General features: G+C 44.6%; 1 protein-coding gene across 2 annotated transcripts in view; it reads left to right on the top strand.

Annotated features, from left to right (window-relative positions):
* The window catches only part of erbin (erbb2 interacting protein), a 141627-nt gene that overhangs the window by 107999 nt on the left and 7643 nt on the right, over nt 1-25985 (top strand). The window contains exons 16-26 of one of the 2 annotated variants that reach the window (XM_080743791.1): nt 2739-2860; nt 5916-6077; nt 9255-9473; nt 10169-10286; nt 10988-11171; nt 12074-12303; nt 12829-13085; nt 13593-13802; nt 16427-16608; nt 20860-21108; nt 21768-22140. In XM_080743791.1, the coding sequence (XP_080599917.1) occupies nt 2739-2860; nt 5916-6077; nt 9255-9473; nt 10169-10286; nt 10988-11171; nt 12074-12303; nt 12829-13085; nt 13593-13802; nt 16427-16608; nt 20860-21108; nt 21768-22140 (2306 nt within the window). Of the gene's footprint in view, nt 1-2738; nt 2861-5915; nt 6078-9254; nt 9474-10168; nt 10287-10987; nt 11172-12073; nt 12304-12828; nt 13086-13592; nt 13803-16426; nt 16609-20856; nt 21109-21767; nt 22141-25985 lie in introns of both variants that reach the window. The other variant, XM_080743790.1, reaches the window with a different exon arrangement.

The raw sequence follows: 25985 nt of genomic DNA, 5'->3' as shown, positions 1-25985 counted from the left end.
AGGGAGCTGGTCATCTGAGCTGAAACCATGTGTGTGTCTCTGCTGCACCTGGTGATTTATCTGGTTTCTCCTTACTGCCTCTGACCTGCTAACAGCTCACCTGGTTTCTCCTTACTGCCTCTGACCTGCTAACAGCTCACCTGGTTTCTCCTTACTGCCTCTGACCTGCTAACAGCTCACCTGGCTGCTGCTGGATGTGTTTTGGTGGATATGTTATAGTCGATCCGACACATGCAGAGCGGGGCCTTTGGGTGCTTGTTGGCACCCATGGCCTTGTGCCTCAGAGTGGCCTTTTGTATGGCCTGCTGGCCCATATCAAGACCAACATTTGGCTAAATAATAGAGTGTATGCGCGTGACATCATCCGGAAGTTATGCGGGAATGCCTACTGAGTGGCAAAAAACTACTTTCTGTACTTGACAGCCCATACTGTACATCCAAACCGAATCTGTCTGATTGCATTAAACGACGTTAAGCTCACTTTGCCACTCGATTTGCCTTTCACATTGCCGACACATTCTTTATTACTATTTACAGTAACACTACCAGTCCCCATAAGTCACACCTAACCATTAAAGATGGGTTATGGTGTCTAAAAAGACATATTTAGCCACGTGTACAGCATGCATGCCCCCAACCACTGAAATAAAACTCGCTAAAATGGCTAAAGCGATATGAAAGCAGTAAATGAAAACGTTTTAACAGTCATCTTTTCTTTTCTCTAATTACTATCTAAAATATGAACCCTTCAACCCATCAAATCCAGGTGAACATTTCCTGAAAAGTAACCTCCTGACAGTAAATAGTAAATGTAATATTCAGTGTGTTAAATGTGTTGGAGAAAAGGAGGTAGTTTAGCAAACATGCATTATGCAGCCATAATTAAGTTGACCTACTTTTCCCCCAACACATTTAAAGATTTAATTAGAGTATTAGAGTATGCAATTTACATGAATTTGAAATGCTCTTAATCTTTTTTTCTTCTTCTTTTTTCTTATTAACTCACTTGCTGCTATTTTAAACATAGGCTGAACTGTTTTCCTGCCAAATTGTCCTTACCTTCTAACGTGGGCACGTGCACACATAGTGCACGATCTGTGCGCGACTCATGTAGTAGACGGGTAGACTCGATGACCGCTTTCGAATAAAAAAAATCCATTGGAATAGACAAATCCGTTGCCAGGCTGTATACTGCTGTATCCGCCAGTATTTACATAAGAAAACATTGGAAACGGCCAGCTGTGCGCTATGGTAACACGTGGGCGCACATAGCAGACGATATGTGCGCAGATCATATGCCAGGCGGGCACAAGAATCAAACAGATATCAAATAAAAAAAATACGTGCAGGCTGCTGCCTTGTTTACAATGGAAACCGATGGGACGGAAGCTACGATTGGGCCTTAGACAGGATACGGAAACCTAGATCCGGTCAGAACCGGAAATACGGCCGGATACAGTTAGGAGGCGGGCCTAAGACTCCGAAACGGCTATATACTGCGAACATACTTTTAATTGTTTCATAATGATTAAAGCTAATTACATTTACAGGATCTACGGGCATCGCAGAGTGGTACAGCGGGAAATCTCCGGTTTCGAAGGGGATAGCAGGAAATGAGTAATTTGAAATGGCTTCAGTTTTTTTCTTACTTTTAGACTAGTTGTTTAAGCAGAATACGTATTTTATACATCACTGTTGGGCAGAAACCTGGAATCTTCATATTTCCACTTGACATTTTTGTAAATGAATCAGTGGTTCTCAAACCTGGGGTCGGGACCCCAACTGGGGTCCACAACTTATTGTGTAGGGTCCCCAGATGATTAGCTTAATGTAAAAAAAAAATATCTCACTCAACGTAAACAAACCAACATAAGTGTATACAGGGTATCTGCACGTTTTTAACGTGACAATTTAAGGATTTAAGTTTATGGAAAATAGCAGATCTACATGCTCACAGCGAGGCGTTGTGACTTGTGAGCATGTAGATCCGCTATTTTCACGATATTTAACTGCGGAACCGAGTCACATTAAATGTAACACCTACAATTCCAAGTGCTTGTCAGGGTGGGGGTCCCCAGTTCATATGTTTATTTTGGGGGTCACGGCCTAAAAACCTTTCAGAACCCCTTCCCTACTTCATCATCCTCATACAAGTGAGGTGTGTTGCACAGAAGTATCTGCTGCACTGTGAGGACCCCTGGTTGAGAAGACTTCTGTCCTGTAAATGATGTGTCATGGTGTGAACTTTAGCACCACCTTGTGGTGGAATTGTGTAACTGACTGCTGATGTCTTTTCAACATTTTAAATTAAACTGTGAGTCTTTCCACATGTTAACTTCTACATACTTTTTGAACCACTTTAACCATTATTTTATGCTTTAACTATACAAAAAAAAGTTTTGAGCAAACCTTTGAATGTATGCTTTTCAAAGCAAACGTTTGCATTCAAATCTCTGCTTCTGGGGGGGTCCCTGGAACAACATATTTTGAGATGGGTGTCCGCGGCGAAGTGGTTCAAACATGACACAGATTGGTGTTCCTGGTCTAAATGGGTTAACATGTTATCTTCATGTCTCCTCAGATATTCAGAGAGTTTAAACATGCTATTTTCATGTCTCCTCAGTGTCTCCTCAGATATTAACATGTTATCTTCATGTCTCCTCAGATATTCAGATAGTTTAAACATGTTATTTTTCATGTCTCCTCAGATATTAACATATTATTTCTCATGTCTCCAGACATCCCCAACTCCGACTCAGAGAGCTTCAACCCCTCCCTGTGGGAGGAGCAGAGGAAGCAGAGAGCTCAGGTTGCCTTCGAGTGTGACGAGGACAAGGACGAGAGGGAGACGCCGCCCAGGGTCAGTGTCTCTACTTCACTGTTACTGTCCATTCTGGCAGGCACGTGTTGTGCACTAGTGATGCGCAGGCCGGCCTGAACCCGCAGTCCCCCGCGGTCAGCCCGCAGGCTGGGTTGGGCTGGGTCAAGAAATGTACACTTTATTTGCGGGGCAGGTTGGAAAGCATATATATAATGTGCACCAAGCGTCCTTCCCTGCTCGCAGCCACGCATGTCTAGAGCGTCCCTTGAAGCGCTCGCTGTTGTGTCCGTGTCATGTCATTCTAATTTAGTCCATTTACTTCCTGTAAGTAGACTTACAAATAAAACCAATTGCCTATATAATCATATTACGGGAGGGTCATAAGCATCACTAGCGTGCACACAGACATCAAAGCCCCTGTCCTTTTTTCTGTCTGTAAAAAGTGCCCTCTCCAGACCATGAATCAATGCAGTTTTCACTATGGTGAAAGAAATGCTAATTGCCCCCTTTCCATGCCATACCTGAAGGCAGAATTCAAGAGAATTGCCTTGTCCAAAATAGCAGACCTCCAAGTTGTTGTGAGCTTGGAGGTCTGCTATTTTCCATATTTTTGCCTCTCTTTGAGCACCACTGATCTAGCAACAGGTTATTTTCAGAAAATTGTTCAGTAAATGATAAATGGTGCTCCTTTCATCCAAAGCCCTTTACAAGGATTTGGGTACCCCCCTGGGGGTCCCGACCCACAGGTTGAGAACCACTGGGTTAATGAACTCTGAGAGTGTATGAATAGAACCACATAGATCCACATCTAGGAGAACCATTGTATCGGTCCAGGGATCCCCCAGGGCTCTGTATTTGATCACCTCCTTTCTTCCCTCTTCGCCAAACCTCTGCTCTGAAATAGCCGTGTTCTCAAACTGCAGTAGGTCGTCTATTTCTGCACAACGTCTGCCTCATATGACCTGCCCAGCACAAGGATGCTATAGGTTTAACCTCATATGACCTGCCCAGCTCAAGGATGCTATAGGTTTAACCTCATATGACCTGCCCAGCACAAGGATGCTATAGGTTTAACCTCACATGACCTGCCCAGCACAAGGATGCTATAGGTTTGACCTCACATGACCTGCCCAGCACAAGGATGCTATAGGTTTGACCTCACATGACCTGCCCAACACAAGGATGCTGGGTTTAACCTCTTATGAACTGCTCAGCACAGTACAGAAATGTATAATTGGCCTATGTAATTGTCCCCCATCTAAGAAATATTTTGACCCCAGAAGCAAAGACTTGATTTTAACTCATCGGATGCCCACGAGGTGTCAACGCGTCAATCTCTTTGATGTCTCTGGAGGCCTCGAAGCGTTGTACAGTATGTACAGTAACAATATTAAGTCTTAACGTAACGTCAGGCCTACCCGTGGATGTTGGCCGATGGCCGCGGTTTGTTTACATTAGACGCTGAGAGCATCGCGCCGCTGATTTTCTCCATTGAATCCAATGCATCAGGCAGAATTTGATGTATCTGATGTATGTTTTTTATGGCAGAGAACAACCTCTTTTCACGCCTAAATGGCCAAATTATGATCCGCTAACATTAGCTTTAGGCTATACAGGATGATTTCTCACAACATCCTGTCTATGGTCATGTGACATGTAAACGTCATGATGCACGCACGCACGCACGCACGCACGCACGCACTGGGGCCTCATCTAATACAATGGAGACTGAATCTGGGCACTGAGGTGGGGCTCCTCCCCAGACCCCAATTTGAGAACCAACGTGCTACATAGCTCGAATCTAAAACCAGATATGCTTTCCCGGTGTTAATGTGATGAACCCAGCCTGTGAACCCAGTGCAGGCTATGAGATAGCCTGCAGCCTCCTGGCAGTGAACCCAGAGAGTGTCTGCGTGTTGCTGCCTGCACCGCACTCTCCTTGTCGAAGCAGACAGACACCCCAGCATGAACACATAACCACTCATTTTTCCACTTGTTTGCACCGTGGCGTTGCATCCCGCTGGTGCAGTATGGCAAGGCTGGCACCCAGGAGCACCCAGGTGGCGGCACTGGGGTTGGCGAGCCAGCTAGGAGAAAAGTCTGGCCCACTGTCTGGCGCAGTAAACGTGTGATGACTGTAATTCCATTTAACATACGCAGTATTCCCTCTAGTGTTGAACGCAAGGAAACGCATTCATTTTACTGATGAATCGAAACCATAACTTTTAATCAATTGCAAGTGCAATTTAGTACCCTTAAAAAAGTACTTCTCACCACCACAAAGGGTACCTATAAATGTTGCCCTAATGCAATAATAGACTCTGTGCCTCTGCCTCGGAAACCGTGTGACAGGAAGCCGTAATTTGTTTGTCATTTCGGTTCGCGAAAATTACTTTTTAAAATATGATTATTTGTGATACTGTAAGTAGCAAGCGCTATAGGACTTGTTTAGGTGGCCGCGAAGTTAAAGGTGTGTGTGTGTGTGTGTGCGTGTGTGCGCCACCAGGAGGGCAACCTAAAGCGCTACCCCACCCCACCCCGTACCCAGACAAGCTGAAGAGCATGGGTCCTCCAGTGGACATGGTTATAATCACAGATATAAAGAGCTAGATGCCTCGTTCGCCTCTGCAGTTAATTTGAGCGATGTGCAAAAGTTCTAGTCCGGACTTCCCGGAAAAACTAAGGGAACGCTGTCAGTCAAAGTGACTACTGGCCAATCACAGCGTGACTTTTCCGGGACTTATCCAAGGACTACAATTCATTTCAACAGAGCCAGTTCCAATGTTGCACTGCTCAGCTGTTCTTACAGGCTGCATAACGTAAAGACCCGCCTCCACCTACCTCTGATTGGCTTACCGACTTCCGTATGTGTGACGCACGAGGAAGCAATGAACACGGAAGCGATGAAGATTCCCTTAGTTGCTCAATGCATACGCCCCCTAGCCGAAGGAGGCGTCTACCTTTTTATGTCTATGGTTATAATGTGTGTGTGTGTCTCTCTCACCAGGAGGGCAACTGAAGCGCTACCCCACCCCCTACCCAGACGAGCTGAAGAACATGGTTATAATGTCTCTCTCTCTCTCTCTCATATCAGGAGGGCAACCTGAAGCGCTACCCCACCCCCTACCCAGACGAGCTGAAGAACATGGTGAAGACAGCCCAGTCGGTGGCTCACCGCCTGAAGGAGGACCCAGAGTCACATGACGAGGCCGCGAGGGAGAGGAACCACATCGGAGTGCAGGACGTCGGCCTCAAGGTCTGAGCTAAGCTTATACAACTATTATGATCTACTATATGATCTAAGCTTATACAACTATATGATTCAACTAACATCAAAACTAAGCCTTTACACAAAATAAAAGACTAAACTATTGAACCTGCTAATTAAAACTATGTAAAAGTGGGGGGGAAACAATTTGTATGTTTTTTTTGTTTTTCTTTTACAATAGCAGAACAATAGCAATACATTGACATGTAACTTTGTCAAAATCACAGTATTTGAGCTTAACAACATTGACATGAAACGTAATCAGACAATCACAAGTGTTTGAGCTTAGCCAGACTGATCGTGCAAAAGTGGAAGCTGGGGTGGAGGAGGAGGAAGCTAGCAGAGAATCATTCCGAAGTTTCGGAAAACCAAGCATTGGTAGAGAAAGCAAGCCATATTTAAAGGAGCCTTTCCTACTGACTGAGAGCTTTGATTGGAGTATGGCAGTCATGTGACATAATGACCTGCAGATATGTTAATGAGGTATGAGAACAGAGCTGACTGACAGCTGACTACAGCTGGGCGGAACGACTCCCATGTCCTGCATAAACTAACGCTGACGCTTCATTTAGGTCATACATGGGCAACTGGCGGCCCGGGGGCCACATGCGGCCCCCACCTTCACTTAATGCAGCCCGCAGGTCAATACTAGAATACTGATATATTATTGATTTCAGCTGTTATAATTCCAAACATGACCTGCTTTAATTCCGTCAGTCTATATTAGTAGCTTAAAGGGATAAGAAACCCCGCCTCTAATTTGTTTTATGGGATTTCAGAACATGAAAAGATTTCTAAAATGTAGGCGTGGTTATCTGCCGTTGTGGGGGGAGGGGGCGGAGTAATGCGTCTTGTAACAGAGAGAGACAGACCGAAGCTGTCAGCAGTGGTCACTTGTTGCTTTTCTATTTCGGAAACATTTTTTAAAACCAGCCATTGGAGGTGTAAAAAGTATAAAGATTCGGCAACTCCATGTTCTGTAAGCTCCATGTTCAGCTCTGGACCACGGAACCAGTGAAGAATGGACGCTAGGCTCGCTATTTGCTGTGTAGTGTGTGTGTGTGTGTGTGTGTGTGTGTGTGTGTGTGTGTGTGTGTGTGTGTGTGTGTGTGTGTGTGTGTGTGTGTGTGTGTGTGTGTGTGTGTGTGTGTGTGTGTGTGTGTGTGTGTGTGTGTGTGTGTGTGTGTGTGTGTGTGTGTGTGTGTGTGTGTGTGTGTGTGTGTGTCGTGACAGTGCGCGCGCACACACAACGTCCACACACACGAAAACTAGCAGATCTACAAGCTCACAACGCGTCGCGGGGCGTCGCTTTCACGACGCGTTGTGAGCTTGTATATTAGCTATGTAGCTATGTAGCCTAGCTAACAGCCGTAGCAGCAATAGCTTCTCATGTAAACACGTTGGTTTCGGCTCTACGGCTATTAGCTAGGCTACATACATACAGCCGATATACAAGCTCACAAGGCGTCGCTTTCGCGACGCGTTGTGAGCTTGTAGATCTGCTATTTTCCGTGTGTGGACGTTGTGTGTGTGCGTGCACTGTCACGACACGCACGCACGCACACACACACAGGCTACACTACACGGAAAATAACACAGGCACTACACAGTGTAACTGTCTGTTGACACAGCCTGCTCTTCTCTCTGGCTGAAACAAGCATACAGTGAAACCACGCCCCCCCTTGATACGACTCTGTAAAACAAACGTTAATATTAATTAGATATGCCTACGTCACGTTACACCACAGAACATTGATAGCTAATATTTAATGAGTGGCGCGAAATATTTCTTTTTGACCTAGAAACTGGAAGTACACAGAAATAGCTACAGAGACAGCAGAAAGCTCTGAATCCCCAAGCCTATGGGCAAATTGAACCATATCACTGCTCCCTATCACAAGTGACTCATTGATATAATATATATTTATAGAAAAAGTGATTTTGTGTTTCATGCTCCTTTAACACATTGACCGCCATTTTAACATACCTCCGTACTCCCACCTGCCATTCGTCTCCATAGACTTCCATGTAATTGGGTGTGCACGGATCATGCACACCCATGCCTAGATAATGCACCACGTGTGTTCACATTGCTCACAGCTTTCAAACAAAAAAATCCGAATGGAAATCCGTTCAGGCATTCATGAGATAACAGCCACTATGTTTAACAAAGATGGCTGCCAAAATGGCTGCCATGCTTGAAAGATGGGGTTGCTATGGGGGTTAAACATGCAATTTCGCGATTGCTATCATGCCTACTCCATCTTTGGGGGTCAAAAAAATTTTTGAAAAAAAAAATTTTTGAATTTTTTTTTTTTTTTTTTTTTTTTAAATTCTCGGGACTATCGGGCCTGGCGGGGAAAGACATTGGAATAATCTCGGGACTATCGGGCCTGGCAGGGAATGAGTTAATGACTAGTATAGTAGTATTAAAATGTATATATTTTTTGAGCGGTGGTCACACCGTCTCCATAGCGTGGCCGTGTGTGTAGGTATGTTTGTTTGTTTGTTTGTTTGTTTGTTTGTATGTGGGTGGGTCTGTATGTAGCCTCAAGCCTGTGGTAGTACCTTTTCTGACCACACATGTTAAGGGAGGGGCGCTGTTGTCCAGGCCACACACACACACACACACACACACACACACACACACACACACACACACACACACTCACGGGGGGGGGGGGGGGGGGGGAGAACCACCGCTCAGTTCACACGGGTGTGATTTTTTATGTCCAATCTAGGTATTTGTATTTAAAACTAGACCAGGTCAACCTGGTTGTGCCAGACCCCTTGTCTGTCATCATCATTTATGACATCATGCCTTTTGTAGGCATGTCATCATCATGTCATCATCATACATACCCTTTATATAGAAAACCCGGACAGACATTTGCTTATGTAGGCCTACCCATTTCATGGGTCTGGCAAATAACAAAAAGTAATTCAGGATTCCAATTCAAAAGAAGCAAAAATAGCCGATCTACAAGCTCAAACCGCATCGCAGCGCGATGCGTTTTGAGCTTGTAGATCTGCTATTTTTGCTACTTTTGTATGAGATACTAGATTGACAAAGTAGGACGTAGCAATATGCAGTGTGGCCCTCTGGAGCGAAGTTGGAAATATAGTGGCCCTCGCCATCATCAAAGTTGCCCACCTCTGATTTAGGTGATCGAGGCTCCCTGTGCCAACGGCAAGGCCGTAGAGATGGAGTCCAGCGCGTCGGCGGAGGACGCGTGCGTCCAGAGCTCCTCCACAGACGACCTCCAGGACCACTCTGAGGACCTGCCGGACCACTCCTCCTCCCCGGACTCCCACTCCCACCTGGCACCGCTCAAATCCTCCGAGAACTCTGCCACCATGATGACCCACGAGGACACCCTGGAGGTCTGCATGACGTCTGCTGTGTTATATGCATGCCAGGGATGGGAACATAGGAACATTTTATGTCACCAATTGTCACCCAAAAAATTGCGATTTACCATAATGTCGCGATAATTATAATATCACCAACATACATTATCCTGGGGCGGAACATTTGCCAAAAAGTAGCCGATCTACAAGCTCACGATGCGTCGCGTGAGCTTGTAGATCGGCTATTTTTTGGCAAAGAGATTTGGTAGATAGTGGGGGGAAAAAAAGACTATCACGTACATCATTTCTGGGTCCGTTTTACCAATTATAGAGGGTTTAAGTGGTACCGGTTACGCAGCTTGGCATATAAAAGGTGAATTGATCCCAGTGCATGACGGAGGACGATATCACGATAAATGTAATGATTATTGTGAGTGTTGTTTTTTCTTTTTTTTTTATCACAATAAACGATCGTAACGATTATCGTCCCATCCCTAATCCATGTTCAGTTTAGTTTTTTGTCAGTGAAAAAAAGGTTTCAGTTTTAGTTTCAGCTGATGAAATCAACTCTCGGGGCAGGCCCTCGTTTCCAATGTAGCCAGATACAGAACACAACAATCAACTGGAATAGACAGATCTATAAAAATACATGAATCAGAAGACTGAAAAGTGAACTGGTTGTTAAGGAGCTCATCGGGTGCTGTGTGATGTGTGTGTGATGTCCACAGGACTCTGAGGAGCTGTCAGACGAGGAGGAGGAGATGAAGACTGCAGAGCTCAGACCTCCTCTCATCGAGATCTCCATCAACCAGCCTAAAGTGGTCACCCTGACCAAGGAGAAGAAAGGTAAGATCTCCCATCAACCAGCCCAAAGTGGTCACCCTGACCAAGGAGAAGAAAGGTAAGATCTCCCATCAACCAGCCCAAAGTGGTCACCCTGACCAAGGAGAAGAAAGGTAAGATCTCCATCAACCAGCCTAAAGTGGTCACCCTGACCAAGGAGAAGAAAGGTAAGATCTCCCATCAACCAGCCCAAAGTGGTCACCCTGACCAAGGAGAAGAAAGGTAAGATCTCCCATCAACCAGCCCAAAGTGGTCACCCTGACCAAGGAGAAGAAAGGTAAGATCTCCCATCAACCAGCCCAAAGTGGTCACCCTGACCAAGGAGAAGAAAGGTACACAGTGTCAAATGTTGGATTTAGGACAGACTGACATTTCATGGCCACTTTTCTTTCAAATAAGTCTGCTCAGGGCCTGAGGGCACTAACTGCAACTGTTTCACTACATTGCTTATTTGCAATGTTATATTCTTCAAAAGGTGGATTTATCAATGTATTAATGTATGAACGAATGAATGTATGAATGAACCATTTCAAAGCGCTTTGATTGATTAATTTATAAATCTAGGAATGGGGTATTGAAGCCACTTTGTGAAAACCACTGTGGTAGACTGTATATTTATTTATATTTGATTGACAGATGACGGTAAAGCGAATCTTTCTTTTTGATTGACAGATAACGGTAAAGACTTTCTTTTTGATTGACAGATGACGGTAAGGACGCGGACTCTCTGCTGGACGACGCGGTGGCCAACAGCAACCAGAACAACAGCAACTGCTCGTCTCCGTCCCGCATGTCCGACTCCGTGTCCCTGACCACCGACAGCAGCCAGGACAACTCCCTGTGCACCCCCGAACGGGACCAGAGGATGGGCTTTATCCCTAAGACCAGGTACCCTGCCCCCCACCACCCCTTACTACCTCATATACAACTCCCTGTCCCCAATACCAGGGGTTTCCCAAAGTGGGTGCCATCATGGCACCTTAGGGTGCTGTGATGCCAGTCCATGGGGTGCCTCAGAATAATTTGATAACGTTTGGAATTCATCAATATCACTTCATCAACATTACTTCACTATGCTTAGTAAAACAGTCCTGATTTGCACTGTACTTCTTTTTTCCATCTAAGGCCAACTATCTTCACCAAAAATAGCCGATGTACTCACAACGGGGCTCACAACGCGTCGCAATGTGACGCGTTGTGAGCTTGTAGATCGGCTATTTTTTGGTGAACCTTCCCCCCAGAATAGGGATGCAGGGGTTCAAGTGGTTAAACATCAAGTATAAAGTTATTTTCAGTCAGTTCTGATGGAAACAGATATTTCTCTGTGACACAGCCTACCGTATCTCAGGTGGAAAAATGTGCATATTTACGTAGTGTAATATGATGTAAAATTCAAAAGATTAACAGTGTAATTCAGGGGTGCAGTGGATGAAAAAGTCATTTAGAGAACCCCAGCTCAATACTACACGTACGAGTGTTCATTTGTAACGTGGGCTTTTAGCAGACGCTCTTATCCAGAGAGACTTGGAAGTGTGAGATCAGTATACACAGAGTAAACATGAATTCTAGTCCAAGGGTTCCACAAAATGTTTAAAAAATGTGTTTGGAAAAAAAGCATATTTGAACCGATAGCACCAACAAACACTTGGAATTGTAGGCTTTACATTTAGTTTGACTCGGTTCCACAGTGAACATTTCTGAACTACAAGGTCACAACGCCCGTTGGGTATTAAAAAGGTCTTAAAGTCATTAAGTTGTAACATCATCTCCTTCGTGTGTGTGTTTGTTAGTCAAGAAGATGAGAACATGAACCAGCAGCCCAAGGAGAGCACGCCTCTGCTGCACAACGGCAACGGCTCCGACACCTCCCTGCACGCCTTGCTCAAGGGCCAGCAGGGCCCGCCGGGGCAGCCGGGAGACTACGAGCTCTCCATGGAGGCTCGACTGGCCTTCATCAACAACAGCATGGGAGACATGGGGGGACACTACACCCAGTGGGACCAGATCAACATGAACACAGGTGAGACAGGGATGGGGCTACACCATAGACTGTAAAAAAATATGGACGGTGGGAACCCATTGGTTTCTATGCTGCAAAAAATGACACTTTTTTTGCCCTTTTATGGGTGTCGCCATCATTGTTTTAATGGTACCCAATTAGCGTACCCAAGGAATGCTATTGGCTGCCAACGGTCACGTGTTTTCATGTCAGTGGTGCTCAAAACCTTTTCATGTCAAGGACCCCCAGGTAGAGTTCTCAACCTCTGCCTAAAACTGACCCACCTGACGCTTTACAGGCCGGACCCGAAATGTATGCCAATTAGTTGGGCCGAGCTTTGGGTTCCCCCCCCAAAAAAAGACTACTACCTCCAAAAAGACATTTCAGCTGGCTCTAGCGCCTGACGGAAATGGCAGTGGATGTGTGTTTTTGATGACATCAAGCGCAGTTTTCAGGGAGTTTATTCCATAGTTTGGGGGCCAGAAGGTCAGAGTCTAGGTAGGTCAAGTGGATCGTTGTCCTAACCACCTTTCTCCTGCTCCTCAGTGTCCAAGCTGCCCACAGACAACATGCTGCAGCTGGACCAGCTGGAGAAGAGCCAGAACAACGGCTCCATGACGGCGTCCAGGGAGGGCCTGGGTGGAATCGACAACGTGTCTGAGCGTCTGGAGAACGGCAACCAGCGGCACGCCGGTGACATGGTGGCCTCCTCGGCGGTGGGAGTGACAGCCTCCAGTGACATGTCCCTGTCACACAGCACAGAGGAGCTGTCGCCAGAGAGGAGGGCTCCTCATCCTGCTCAGGTAGCAATTCAATTCAAAGGAGCTTTATTGGCATGAGAAAACATACGTTTACATTGCCAAAGCATGTGTCAAAACATAATAAAAACAGTTGAAAATGGGGAACATACATACAGTTGGAGGGGGTACTGTAGCATTGTGTAAACAGAGCTATGTCACATTTTGTCATTATGTATATACAGGGTATGAAGCTTTTTTTAGAACAAATATCAGCATTTCTTTTTTCTCAATACAATTTCAATAGCATACAAATAAAGGAAAAGAAAAAAGGCTCACATTGAAAACGTGTTTAAAGGTAGCAGCTCTGTTTATACTGTATGTGTAGATCTGCATGCCGTTCAATGGTTTGTTGTCCTTAGGGTGGTTGTATTCCATTCTCTAGCCTTCTTTTATCACAACAGTTCACAAATCTTGCTGCTGTGTTCACACATTGTTGTATTTCTCCCAGTAGGTATGGGAGTTTTGTGTCGTTGGTCATGTTTTCAAACTCATCTATACATCTCTCTCCAGATGAGGTCCCACAGCGTCTCCAACATCGAGACGGGGGGCATGAAGGTGTACCCCTCCCCCACGGAGGGGAACGGTGACGGCCACCGCATGATGCTGATGATGGGCTCCGGAGCGGGCCCTGGGGGCCCCGGGGGGCCCGGACCGGGGGCCCAGGGCCAGAGCATCGTCCGGAGCAAGTCTGCCTCTCTGCTCAACGACCAGACCATGCAGGTATAAGGACCACTTTCTAAGCTTTCTAATTACTACTTCTTTTTATTCCATTAACTGTTATGTTATACTTTAGCTCAAAAAATCATGAAAATGTGTTCACATCTTTGAATATATATATTTTTAAAGCAAACATTTGTAACTCAAATATTTGCTTCTGATACATAATATTCTTTGATGGGGGTCGTCGGCCAAATACCTATAATTCTAGGGGTCCTTGACATGGAAAAAGTTTGAAAACCACTGACGTAGAAACATGCGTTTTTAAAAGAAAACGTAGGATTTAGAAGACATTTATAGAATCAGGAGACATTGTTCACGAATTTTCAAAAATAAAGCGAGCTTGTAGATCTGCTATTTTTCAATAGAAAATCATAATAAAACTAGAAAAATATTGTTCCTTCGAAACAATTGTGGGCTCGCTTCAAGCCAGAAAACAATGGCTATAAAAGCACAAAATGTCAAGATCGCAGGCAGTGCTCTCTTTGACGTTACTGACGTCAAAGATTGGTCCATTTTGTTCCAAAAATGTGTTGTGCAAAAGTTGACCCGCTGGTGGTGCTATAACAGGCCAATGTGAGAAGGTTGGTATCTGTTCCTTGACCTATTGGGAATGTGCTTGCAAGATTTCACGCACATCCCAGGCTGTGTTCATGATTTGAGGTGTTTTTGGCTTTGGACACTTTATCGCTGCTTGCAGCTATATTTATTATTATTATTTTATAATTTTTTTGTGTGCACTTCATAGGCATGTTAGATAAAGGTCCTTAGATTGCGTGTAGAATGTTTCATGCAAATTGCAAAAAAAATCCTAGAATAAAAACGGGTTTAAGCGTTTTACAAACTGCTCAAAATTATATAGCGCCCGCCTTTGGCCATTTGGGGTAAGATTGGTTTCAGTGATATTTGAACTAACCCTCTACACTATTTTGTCATGAAAATGTGACTTTGCATGTATGTTTTAGAGGCAGAAGAATAATTTGCATAAAAATGCAATATTGTTTGAATTATTTAAAAAAGCATGTTTCAATGTTAAAGAAATCCGATCTGACAGATCTTTAGATATCGGTCCAAAGTTCACGTAAAAAAGGTTGTGTGCACGTGACGCGAAAATTCCAGAATAAAAGCGGGTTTACGCGTTTTACAAACTGCTCAAAATTGCGGAAAATCGAAGGGCGGAGCTTACTTAACAACGACACAGATGTCTTCCGCTTGAGTCAAAGCACACGTGTAACAAGTTGCATGTCTTCAAACGAAACGAGTCATGACTTAAGCCCGTTTGAAGTTTGAATTTTCAGACGCTTCGTATAGCGCCCCCCTTTGGCCGATTGGAATAAAATTGGTTTCAGTGATACTTTGACTAACCCTCCACATCTTTGCCAAATGCCATGAACGTGTAACTTTGCATGTATGATTTAGAGGCCGAAGAATAATTTGCATAAAACCGCAATATATATTGAATTATTAAAAAATCATTATTTAACGTACAAACTTCTCACCACATAGCCTGTGTAGATATAGGTTCAAAGTTCATGTGAAAAAAGTTTTGTGCACTTGACGCGAAAATCCCAGGAGGAGATAGATTTTTACTGTTTTTCATATAATTCCGAATTGTGGGAGACCTAAAGGTCAGAGGTCAAAAGTTAGAGGGTAAAAGTTGTTCGGCATGAGGAGACGCATAAGTGTATACAGGTTTCATGGCTGTACCTAAAACACAGCATGAGCTCTACCTGTTCAAAGTTCGCACTTTCGAAGGCTTCCTACAGCGCCACCATTTGGCCGATTGCTATAGAAAATAATAGCACACTTCGCCACTGTAAACTGAACACATTGATGTTTTTATTTTCATTTTCTCACTAAGTATGTAGGAGTAGAAAGGAACCGAAGTTTTTTGATACTTGCACTGACTACCTGCCTAGTATAGAAATAATGACAATATCTAAAGTGTGCTCGCCTTATAGGCGAGCCCACAATAATGGTGAAAGTGCTTCCCCATTCTAAATGAATGAGTGGTGTTAAATCTTCCATCCCCGTGTCCAGGTGTACCACAGCTTAATGGTTTAGAATAGATGTATGAGTGGTGTTAACTCTCTCATCCATGTGTCCAGGTGTACCACAGCTTAATGGTTTAGAATAGATGTATGAGTGGTGTTAACTCTCTCATCCATGTGTCCAGGTGTACCACAGCTTAATGGTTTAGAATAGATGTATGAGTGGTGTTAACTCTCTCATCCATGTGTCCAGGTGTACCACAGCTTAATGTTTTAGATGTGTGAGTGGTGTTAACTCTCTCATCCATGTGTCCAGGTGTACCACAGCTTAATGTTTTAGATGTATGAGTGGTGTTAACTGTTCCTTCCATGTCCCCAGGTGTACCACAGCTTAATGTTTTAGATGTGTGAGTGGTGTTAACTCTCTCATCCATGTGTCCAGGTGTACCACAGCTTAATGGTTTAGATGTATGAGTGGTGTTAACTGTTCCTTCCATGTGTCCAGGTGTACCACAGCTTAATGGTTTAGATGTGTGAGTGGTGTTAACTGTTCCTTCCATGTGTCCAGGTGTACCACAGCTTAATGGGTTAGAATAGATGTGTGAGTGGTGTTAACTCTCTCATCCATGTCTCCAGGTGTACCACAGCTCCTCTGCCTCCTCATCAGACCTCCTCTCAGGCTCCAGAGCCCCCGCCAGCAGCAGCAGGTACCCCGCGGCCCCCCAGTCCTCCTCCATGGCCCTGGGTCTGCCCCCTCCCCAGTACAACATCCAGTACACCAGCAGTGCCATGTCCAAGGACGGCCTTTGGGCACACAGGTAGGCAGGCTGCCCTCATCACATCCTCACAATTCAGTGAATTTCAAAGGGATTTATATTGGCATGAGGCATGATTTACATTGCCAAACGCAGAAGTGTACAGTCTGTACACAATACAATACGATCAATCTGTCTGGCCAAAACCTATTAACTCCTTTTTTGAGGTTTTGGATTTTTTTTTTTTTTTTTGCATAAATCAGGGCTATTGAACACCCTTTACATCTGAGTGTTGGTTAAAATAATATTGAGCCCATGGAAAGTAGTAAAAAGTGCTTGGGACAAAACCTCCTAAGTCCACACTTTCTGCCAAACCAGCTAACTCCACCTGATTGGCCCTCTCTTGTTTTCATAAATATGTGCTATTGAACACCCTTTAGGTGTGAGTGTTGGTTAAAATTACATTGAACCAATGGAAAGTAGTAAAAAGCCCTTCTGTTAAAACCTCCTAACTCCACTTGAGCTCATTTTCTCGAAAAGGAACATTTTGGAGTTAAGAGCCTCACAGACGAAACGCGATGTTGGATCCGATCAGATCTCGTGCCCGGGGGTTTATCGGTGTTCATTTCAAACGACAGTCTTGAATTCGGGCCCGGTATATCCCGCTGTGCCAAGTGAAATATCTCAGACCATTACAAATGAGACCGACGTCTCGCGATTCTAGCCACCCACGATCTCGGGGGGGTGGTGCCATGAGAGACACGACTAGATGGTTCTCAACCTGTGGATCGGGACCCACAGGGGTACAAGATGTACAGAAAGGGTTCCTTTAAGATGAAACCATGTTTACATAGGCCTACATATATTCTAAGGAAATGGGTTGTGATTTTATAATATTAAAATGACGAAATTAAACAAATATATTCGCTATCTAACGTTCGCACATTGCTGACCATACTACTGTGTATAAGTGTAGCTATTTGCCCTTCAACTATAAAATATATATTGTTTTTTATGAGACATCCATTGTAATTAGGCTATGCTCCCAAATCCATTTTATTACCTTCTGTTCGCATATATGCAATGAGTCCCGCAGTGCTGCCAATCTGTTGAAGGTGAAAATCATGGAGGTTTTTTAGCGAGGTGAAACGCCATCAAAAGCCACCTCGAAGATGCAGGTTGGAACGTCATTTATATGGAGCGTGTATCACATTATCTGCGGGGATGGGTGACATAAAGTAGCCTACTGGAAATGTGCATCAAATGACAGTGCCGTCGAGCGCTGATCAGCTGCTTTTTTTCCTTTTCTTTTTTTGCGCAGCCTCTTAACAATTAAGGCACGCATGGTGCTTTCTTCAGTGGCAGTGCTACTAATTAAATATTAAAACGGCGAAATTAAACAAATATATTCGCTATAGTCTATAATAAAGAGTCTCTCTCTCTCTCCCTCTCTCTCTCTGTCTGTGCGATATTTGTAGCTAATAATGCAGTAGGCCTATTGATACTTTTACTTAAGTAAAGAATTGGAGTACTTTTTCCATCACTGCTCAAATTAACTGTTCATCAGCGTGAATGCTTTCAGGTGTGTATGTGTATCTGATCAATATAGGAAATTGCCCATTACATCCTGCATGACATCAAAGCGACATGTTGTGTGAAGTCTTGTGAGCATGAAAGAGTTTGAACTTGAACATGTAGTGCGCTACATCGTGAAAAAAGTATTAAGAGTAGACCTAGGCTAGGCCTATAAAAGCCTTTTAAAATGTTATATCTTGCTCAAATTAATCATTACATCATTGCGCGAAACTATAGCACACGCGAGCCCATGGCATCTCACCCCTGGTCAGATCAATAATTAGCGCATCAGTTCCAGGTGGTGGTCGCTGATACGGCGAAGCGCAAATCAGGCTTGTCACTCACACAACACAGCTGCTGACGGCACCGTGTTTTAGACTTTGGTTGGTGTTATTACTGTTATGTTGATATGATTGATCTGAACTAAGCTGGACCCAGTGGATTATGTAGTCTACATGGAAGCACGTTGGCTGTCTCACCCTGTCTGTCTGTCACAGCAATGGATTAATTGGTAGAAGTTGGTGTTACATTCTTCTTTCGTGTATCATCGTCCTTTGCACACTAGTGATAACTGCGCCATCATGACAAAACATTATAAAAACAAAGGTAGGTTGGTAGGCTAGTCTTCTAGGTACTGTGCGCACACTGGCCGCTGCTCACTTTATAGATATTATAATTATATATTCAGTTATTTTTTTGGCAAGCGAGACGCGAGATGTGATGCGCATCCAGCAAGACACGGCTGAGAGTGTCGCATCTCCAATATCATTGATTGACCAGTGTCCACTCCTAAAAAGCATCAACCAGCATTTTAACGGCAACCAGCCAGACATTAAACAGACATGAGCTTAATCAGCTAATAGCAATTATGAATGTCCAAACCTCGCCGTTGTGGGCGTGCAGTCGCAGAAAAAAAAAAAGTTTAACCTCTCGCTTTTTTTTTTTTTTACTGTCCCACCAACATCCAAGCATATAGAATAGGGACAGGCCTAGGTTCCTCAATATCATTTAGCTGGGGACCCCCTGGAACTCCCCAAGGACTGGCGGTCCTCTTTGAGGACCAATGAACAAACTGACAGAACGAGAGGCGCAATGTGCCTGCAGCCCGCGCGTAAAAGTAAAAAAAAAAAGGAATGCAATGGAATGTCTCTCACTTTGAGTATTACATTATATGAATAAGATATTATATATAGGGTGTCTGTCTGTCAAGTTGCACAAGGTCAATTTAGAGCCCTTATAATACACGGATAGAACAGCACTGCCCTAGCCAAATCTGCGCAGCAAAAAAAAAGACACTGCCTTGTTGCCAAATGACTGCGCAGAAGAAGAAAAAAGAAGAAAGAACGCTCTAGGCTATAACGTTTTTGAACAAGTGATTACAACAAGGGAGAGAGTAGGCTAAAGTAAAAAGTAAGTAGGCTAATAATAATAATAAAAGTGTAGGCTGTGACAGAATAGCCTACACTCTGCGCAGCCTAAAAAGGGAGGAGCTGGCTTCATATAATCTGAAGCAATCCCGTGAGCTCATTCAGACGACAATAATTGTAAAGGATTCCTACCCGATGACCCGAAAATATCAAGCTTTTTTGATATTATCGTGAGTGCTCCCGACGAGTCCCGAGGTCATAAAAAAGCTAATTAACATAATCCGATCGTGTCGGGGTACTGTTCAAGCCCAAGACCGATTCCGGGGCCGACCAAACGATTTTCCCGGGGTGTCCTCCCGAAATCTGGTCGGGGATCCTCGGCCCCGGGATCGGCTCAATGTGAACGGGCCCTTAGGAGGTTTCGGCCCGACAGCAGAGATATACTGCAATCAAAATAAAAGATCTACAATTAAAGGGATTGAAACAGTTTTCATGTATGGAGATTACTCAATGCAGACAGTGCAGCGATATACAGATGTGCCATTATAAACGTCACAAGTAGACAGTAGATTTTCAGCAGAACATTGAGTTTGTAGATCAGCTATTTTTGGCTATTTTCGTGACCTTCTCTGACTCATAAGTTTAAATCTATCTATGAAGGTGGATTCTGCTTTTCAATGGGAATGGAGTGGTTTCTTGCCATTTGCGAATTTCTGCTAAAGTATGCACAATGACCAGTACGTAGTCTTTAAGGTGGTTGTGTTCCATCTGATATCCTTCTCCTATCACAGCAGGAGTTGCTGCTGTGTTTACACATTGTTAGAAAAACAACACATCACTATTGCATTATTAATTTAAGCATTATTTTATGCTTTAATTATTAAAACAATAGCAGATCTACAAGCTCACAGTGCCGCGCTGCGAGCTTGTAGATCTGCTATTAAAAAAATAAAACATTTGTGCAAGTCTTTGAATATTTTTTACCCGGTTGTATTAATGTCTTCTAAATCAGTGGTTCTCAAACTTTTTCGTGTCAAGGACCCCCATAATTACTTGTATTTGGCCGCAGACCTCCATCTCAAAATATGTTGTTCCAGGGACCCCCCAGAAGCAAATATTTGAGTTCCAAATGTTTGCTTTTAAAAAGATATATTCAAAGACTAAAAATAAAAATAAATAACAGATCTACAAGCTCGCTTGTAGATCAATAGTTAAATGCATTAAATAAATACATTTTCAATAGTTAAAGCATTAAATAATTCTAGGCCTGAATAGGTTAAGGAAACGAAGGAATCGTTCACGTTCATGGCAAAATAACCAGTTCTTATGAACAAACAACATCATATCACTTATTGCCTTCCCCCCCCAGCAGGGCGGCCGCCCCTCCAGAGCACCAGGGCTACCTCCCCCCTCCCCCCCAGCACTCTCTGGCCAACACCAACTACTCCAACCGCAACCAGCAGGGGGCGCTGCCCCCCTACCCCTCCTCCTCCTCCTCTCGCCTGCAGCCCAGGAGCTCCACCCTGCAGAGGCAGAGCAGCTCCTCCTCCACAGCCTCCATGGGTGGAGGAGGGGAGGGCCGCCGCATGCAGCTCCCTGACGGAGACTACATGACATACAGGTAACACTGCCTGCACCACCTTTTTTACACCACTTCTTTCCACTGATGATAGCCATTATTGACCAAGATATGGCTACTGTGGACACTTCATCTTGGTGACATTGCTCTAAGGGGAAAGATTTACTGTACATGTTTGTGCACCAAAATATGACATAGATGTAAGGTGCTATAATTCAGGGATGCAGAGGATGAAAAAGTTATTCACAGCAACAGTTGTGAGAAACCCTGGCTCCAGTCCCTGAAGCACAGGCCACTGCACCCATTAAGAAACTATGTTCAGGTGATTCAGGTCTGGTGATGCTTGCTAGACTAGACATGTTATCGTGTTTAATTACTGGTTAGTAGCGCTCCTATTCTGACGGTTTCTTCAGTTAGCCAGCAAAAAAACGAACATAACACGCATAAGGGTTGTTTAACAACGACATCATCTGCTTTGCTACTGTTGTTGTGATTGGTCAGGCGGTGAACCAATCGCAGAGGACTACCTCTTTGGCAACGCCCATCCCAGAAACGGCTGCAGTACTAAGGGCTTTCAGACTGAATAATGAAAATTCAGACTAAACACCTTCAAATTGTGTTATGTGTTACAGGGACATCTACACTCTGGGCTGGGGTCCTCTGGCCACCATGTTGTTCTAACAGTGTGTCATGTGTTACAGGGACATCCACACGCTGGGCAGGGGTCCTCTGGCCAACATGAGCCAGCAGGCCATGCAGAGCCGGCCCCTGTCGGCCCGCACCTACAGCATGGACGCCCCGGGGGTCCCCCGGCCCCACAGCGCCAGACCCCAGGGACCCCTCCTCCCCCAGGACCACAACCTGCTCCCCGAGAGGACCATGTCCGTCTGCGACTTCAGCTACCAGCAGCCGCACGGCAGCCCCAGCAAGAGGCCCCACGCCCCGCGGGTCAAGTCGGAGCACTCTCTGCTGGACGGAGGGGGAGGGGGGCTGGGGGGCATCGGAGGGGGGAGGGTCCCGCACGACTGGAGGGACCAGGTCATGAGGCACATCGAGGCCAAGAAGATCGAAAAGGTAACGTAATGGTGTCCCGGACGCTGTTGATTTGGTTGACGGAAAACTATTGTATGACGAAAGATGTTTGTCGACTACATTTTAACACTGTGGAAAACTACATAGAAACTAAACAAAAACTAAACTATGATGATGCCTAAAACCAAGACTAAATATCCATCCTTCCATCCATCGATCTAAATGAGATTTCCAGATTTCCTTATCCCGAGCAACTTCCTCCACTCCCTCAGGGAGTATACCAAGGCGTTCCCAAGCCAGTTTGTAGATATAATCCTTCCACCTGGTCTTTGGTCGGCCACGGGGTCTCCTCCCAGTGGGACGTGCATCGAGGACCTTCCTAGGAAGGCGCTCGGGGGGCATCCGTACTAGATGCCCCAACAACCTAAGCTGACTCCTTTCCAAGACTAAATATATGTTGACAATTTTGTCAACAAATAAAAACTAGACTAAGATGTCAGGGAGGGACTAGTGGAGAAGATGTCCAGTAGAACTTTTTGTTCCCTGTGTTTGTGAGGTTAGAGTTAGGGTTAGGCGTTGTGTTTGTGAAGTTAGGGATTTTAGGTTTATACATAGTTTGTTGGTGAGATTAAGGTTAGATTTAGGCATATAACCACGCCCCCACCTGGTTGAAACACCAAAGAAAGAGTGAGTCCCCTGTATGGATGTGATATCCGAAGCATCCCGCCACTCAGGTGCATGCCACGTTCTCCCTCTTCTGTGTTATTAACATGTAAACAGACTGCTTAAGCCTACTAACTGAACCATGTGTTATTAACATGTAAACACACTGCTTAAGCCTACTAACTGAACCATTTGTATTTAACATGTAAACACACTGCTTAAGCCTACTAACTGAACCATATGTTATTAACATGTAGACAGACTGCTTAAGCCTACTAACGGAACCGTGTGTTATTAACAGACTGCTTAAGCCTACTAATGGAACCATGTGCCTGATAACGTTATTCACTGCATGTGCCAGATTTTGTTAACCTTGTTATCACTTTGTGTATATATACAGTATTATAGGGATGCATGATACTGAAAAAAAAAAAGAAAAAAAACTGTGCAACTGTTCTTACTTTTGATAGCACCCGAAATGGGGAGCTTTTTGTGCAATTCCCTCCCGTTGAATGTAGGTTGGGTGTTGATGGCTTCCCCAGAAAACCCTAATTGAATTTATCTCCAGCCTTCATCATCACAAAAAGGCCCTTTCAGCTTCAAATTCAAGCATAACTATTATCAAATTAAATATCGGCTAAAACCAATATATCATGTTGATATCAGTTCCATACCGATGTATAATTTTTAAGGCCGATACTTACGGTGACCGATATGACGACAGATTAATCGTGCATCCCTAATATTTTATGTCATCACTCATCGGTGTATTGCATGGCTGCCACTTACTGTACGTGTCTGTATGTGTGTGTTGGTGTTGGCTGCTGTGTCCTGTGTGTTCAGAATGTGATGTCTCGCTCCTATAACTCGTCTCACTTACCGCTGAGCTGCTCTCAGTACGGCGGCAGCGCCAGAGACATGCATGGCAGCCAGGGCTCCCTGGCCCTTAGCTTCAGAGACGGAGCCGCTGTGCAGTACGGAGCCCCGGGCTTCCCCGTGAGTACCGCCTCCTGTAGCTAGAGCTGTTCCATACCTCCCTGTCACCTGTAGCTAGATCTGTTCCATACCTCCCTGTCACCTGTAGCTAGATCTGTTCCATACCTCCCTCTCACCTGTATCTAGATACCTACCTGTCAGCGTAATAGTGAAATGTATATCTTCTACAGTAAGCTAACTGTCATGTGAAGCTCAACCAATTGATTCCCTACTGATCCCACTCCCATTGATTCACTATAACCTAGGAGTCAATAAACAGTCTATAAACGTCTATAAACGGTTACGCTCTAAACGGTTACGCTCTAAGTCTATAAGGTTTCCCTAGAACTATATAACTAGATTCTTCCAAGACCCATTCGCTTGGCTGAACACAAGACTGAGAAAACAAGGAAGTATAGTTTTTGACCGCGAGAGCCACGAGAGAGGCACCACTGAGCGAGGCAAAGCGGGCGAGTTGCCGTGCCGAACATTGTGAAGGTCGCTTGAGCCGACTCTGCGGCTTCTTCTTCTCGATAGGGAAAAACACATGTTGTTTCATGAGCGTTTGCCCCGGGGTGAGTATTTGCCCCAACTGTCACTCAAAGTGCCTCGAAGTGACTACTGGCCAATCACAGCGTGTCTTTTCCGGGAACTTTGTACAATCTAGTTGCATTTCACTATGGCGCTGCCTGTCACCTGTAGTCAGATCCCTCCCTTTCACCTCACCCTGTATCTGCAGTTTCTAGCTACCACAGCTCCTTTCTAACCAGGGCTTACAGCCTAGCTTCTGGATGCTACCCCTGATTTATGCTTGCTTTGCCCGTCAAGCATACATCTGGCCAAAACATAGCCGATCTACAAGCTTGTAGATCGGCAACAGTTGGCTTCACTAGGAATTGCCTCTTTCGTAGTGCTTGCTAACCTGATCTGCCATCTTTAGCTTTTCCTTCTGGGGTAAGTGAAGGTGTGGTGTTCTCGCCAGACATTCACTCCTTAGAACAGGGACACTAGAACTTCAGAAAGGTATTGCGTACTCATTTAAACATAGTAGATGGTGCAATCCTTGGCTCTTTTTTTGGAGCTGTGTGAAGCACAGGCTCCCTATACGTGGCCGTGTGGGTCTGTGTGTGTGTGTGTGTGTGTGTGTGTGTGTGTCTGTATGTAGCCTGAACTTCCTAAACTTCGGCACGCTACTAGTCCCACAGTTTTGCCACCACACACTCGCGCCATATGTCAAATCGACCGGCTTACTCGGGAATCGTGGGCTAGTAACTTGCTAAGAGAAAGGTTCAATAGTTTAATTGATATTAATTTATTAGTGAATTAATTTTCCCCATTGACTTATAATGGGAATCGCAAAAACTCACATTCAATTATTTGTCTCTCGCAAACCATAGGGGCTAGAGTTTCAAGACTTGGAGAGGAGGTTCATAATGATTTCAAGGATTAAATAAAAAATAATTGTGTCATTTGGCCGCATGGTGGCGCCATAACACCCCACTTTACGTTTTGGCCTGTACCTCTTGAACCGTAGGTCGGAAAATTAAAAATATGTTTTCCCTGGATTCCTTGGGTCATGACGCATCTCCCCATATAGGCCACGCCCATTTGCGCCATGATAGATTTTCCGCCATCTTGAATTTTCTCCAAAAAAAAAACACACTTTTTGCTCCTTTTCCTACATATTTTCTTCAAATGTCACAAAAATCGGTACACATGATCCACACACACACACACACACACACACACACACACACACACACACACACACACACACACACACACACACACACACACACACAGCTCCACTTCACACGGGTGTGATTTTTTTTTTACCTGTGCTGCTGTTTCCCCTCCAATCAAACTGTAGTGTGCTTTCATAGGTTAGATGTTTCCCTCCAATAAAACTGTAGTGTGCTTCCAATTTCGATCTTTTGATTCTGGCCGGGACCGGATGACGTCCTACGTCATTCTGTATTCAAAACGGACTACACTTTGGCAGGAAACACCAAACCGGAAACAGTTTTAACCCCTACTTGCGCATGCACTAACTGGGTTGAAACTGTTTACGGTTCGGTGTTTCCTGCCAAAGTGTAGTCCATTTTGAATACAAAATGACGTAGGATGCTATCCGGTCTAGACCGGATCAAACAACCTGTTTTGTAAACAAAGACCAGGCTTTCCCCCAGAAACCCTGGTGAGGCGAGGTTAAGCAAACTGTAGTGTGCTTTCATAGGTTAGATGCTGTT

The sequence above is a fragment of the Nannobrachium achirus genome, assembly GCF_963921795.1.
Source record: "Nannobrachium achirus genome assembly, chromosome: 15".
In the NCBI taxonomy this organism is placed as follows: domain Eukaryota; kingdom Metazoa; phylum Chordata; class Actinopteri; order Myctophiformes; family Myctophidae; genus Nannobrachium; species Nannobrachium achirus.
This window is presented reverse-complemented; position numbering and strand designations above follow the sequence as displayed.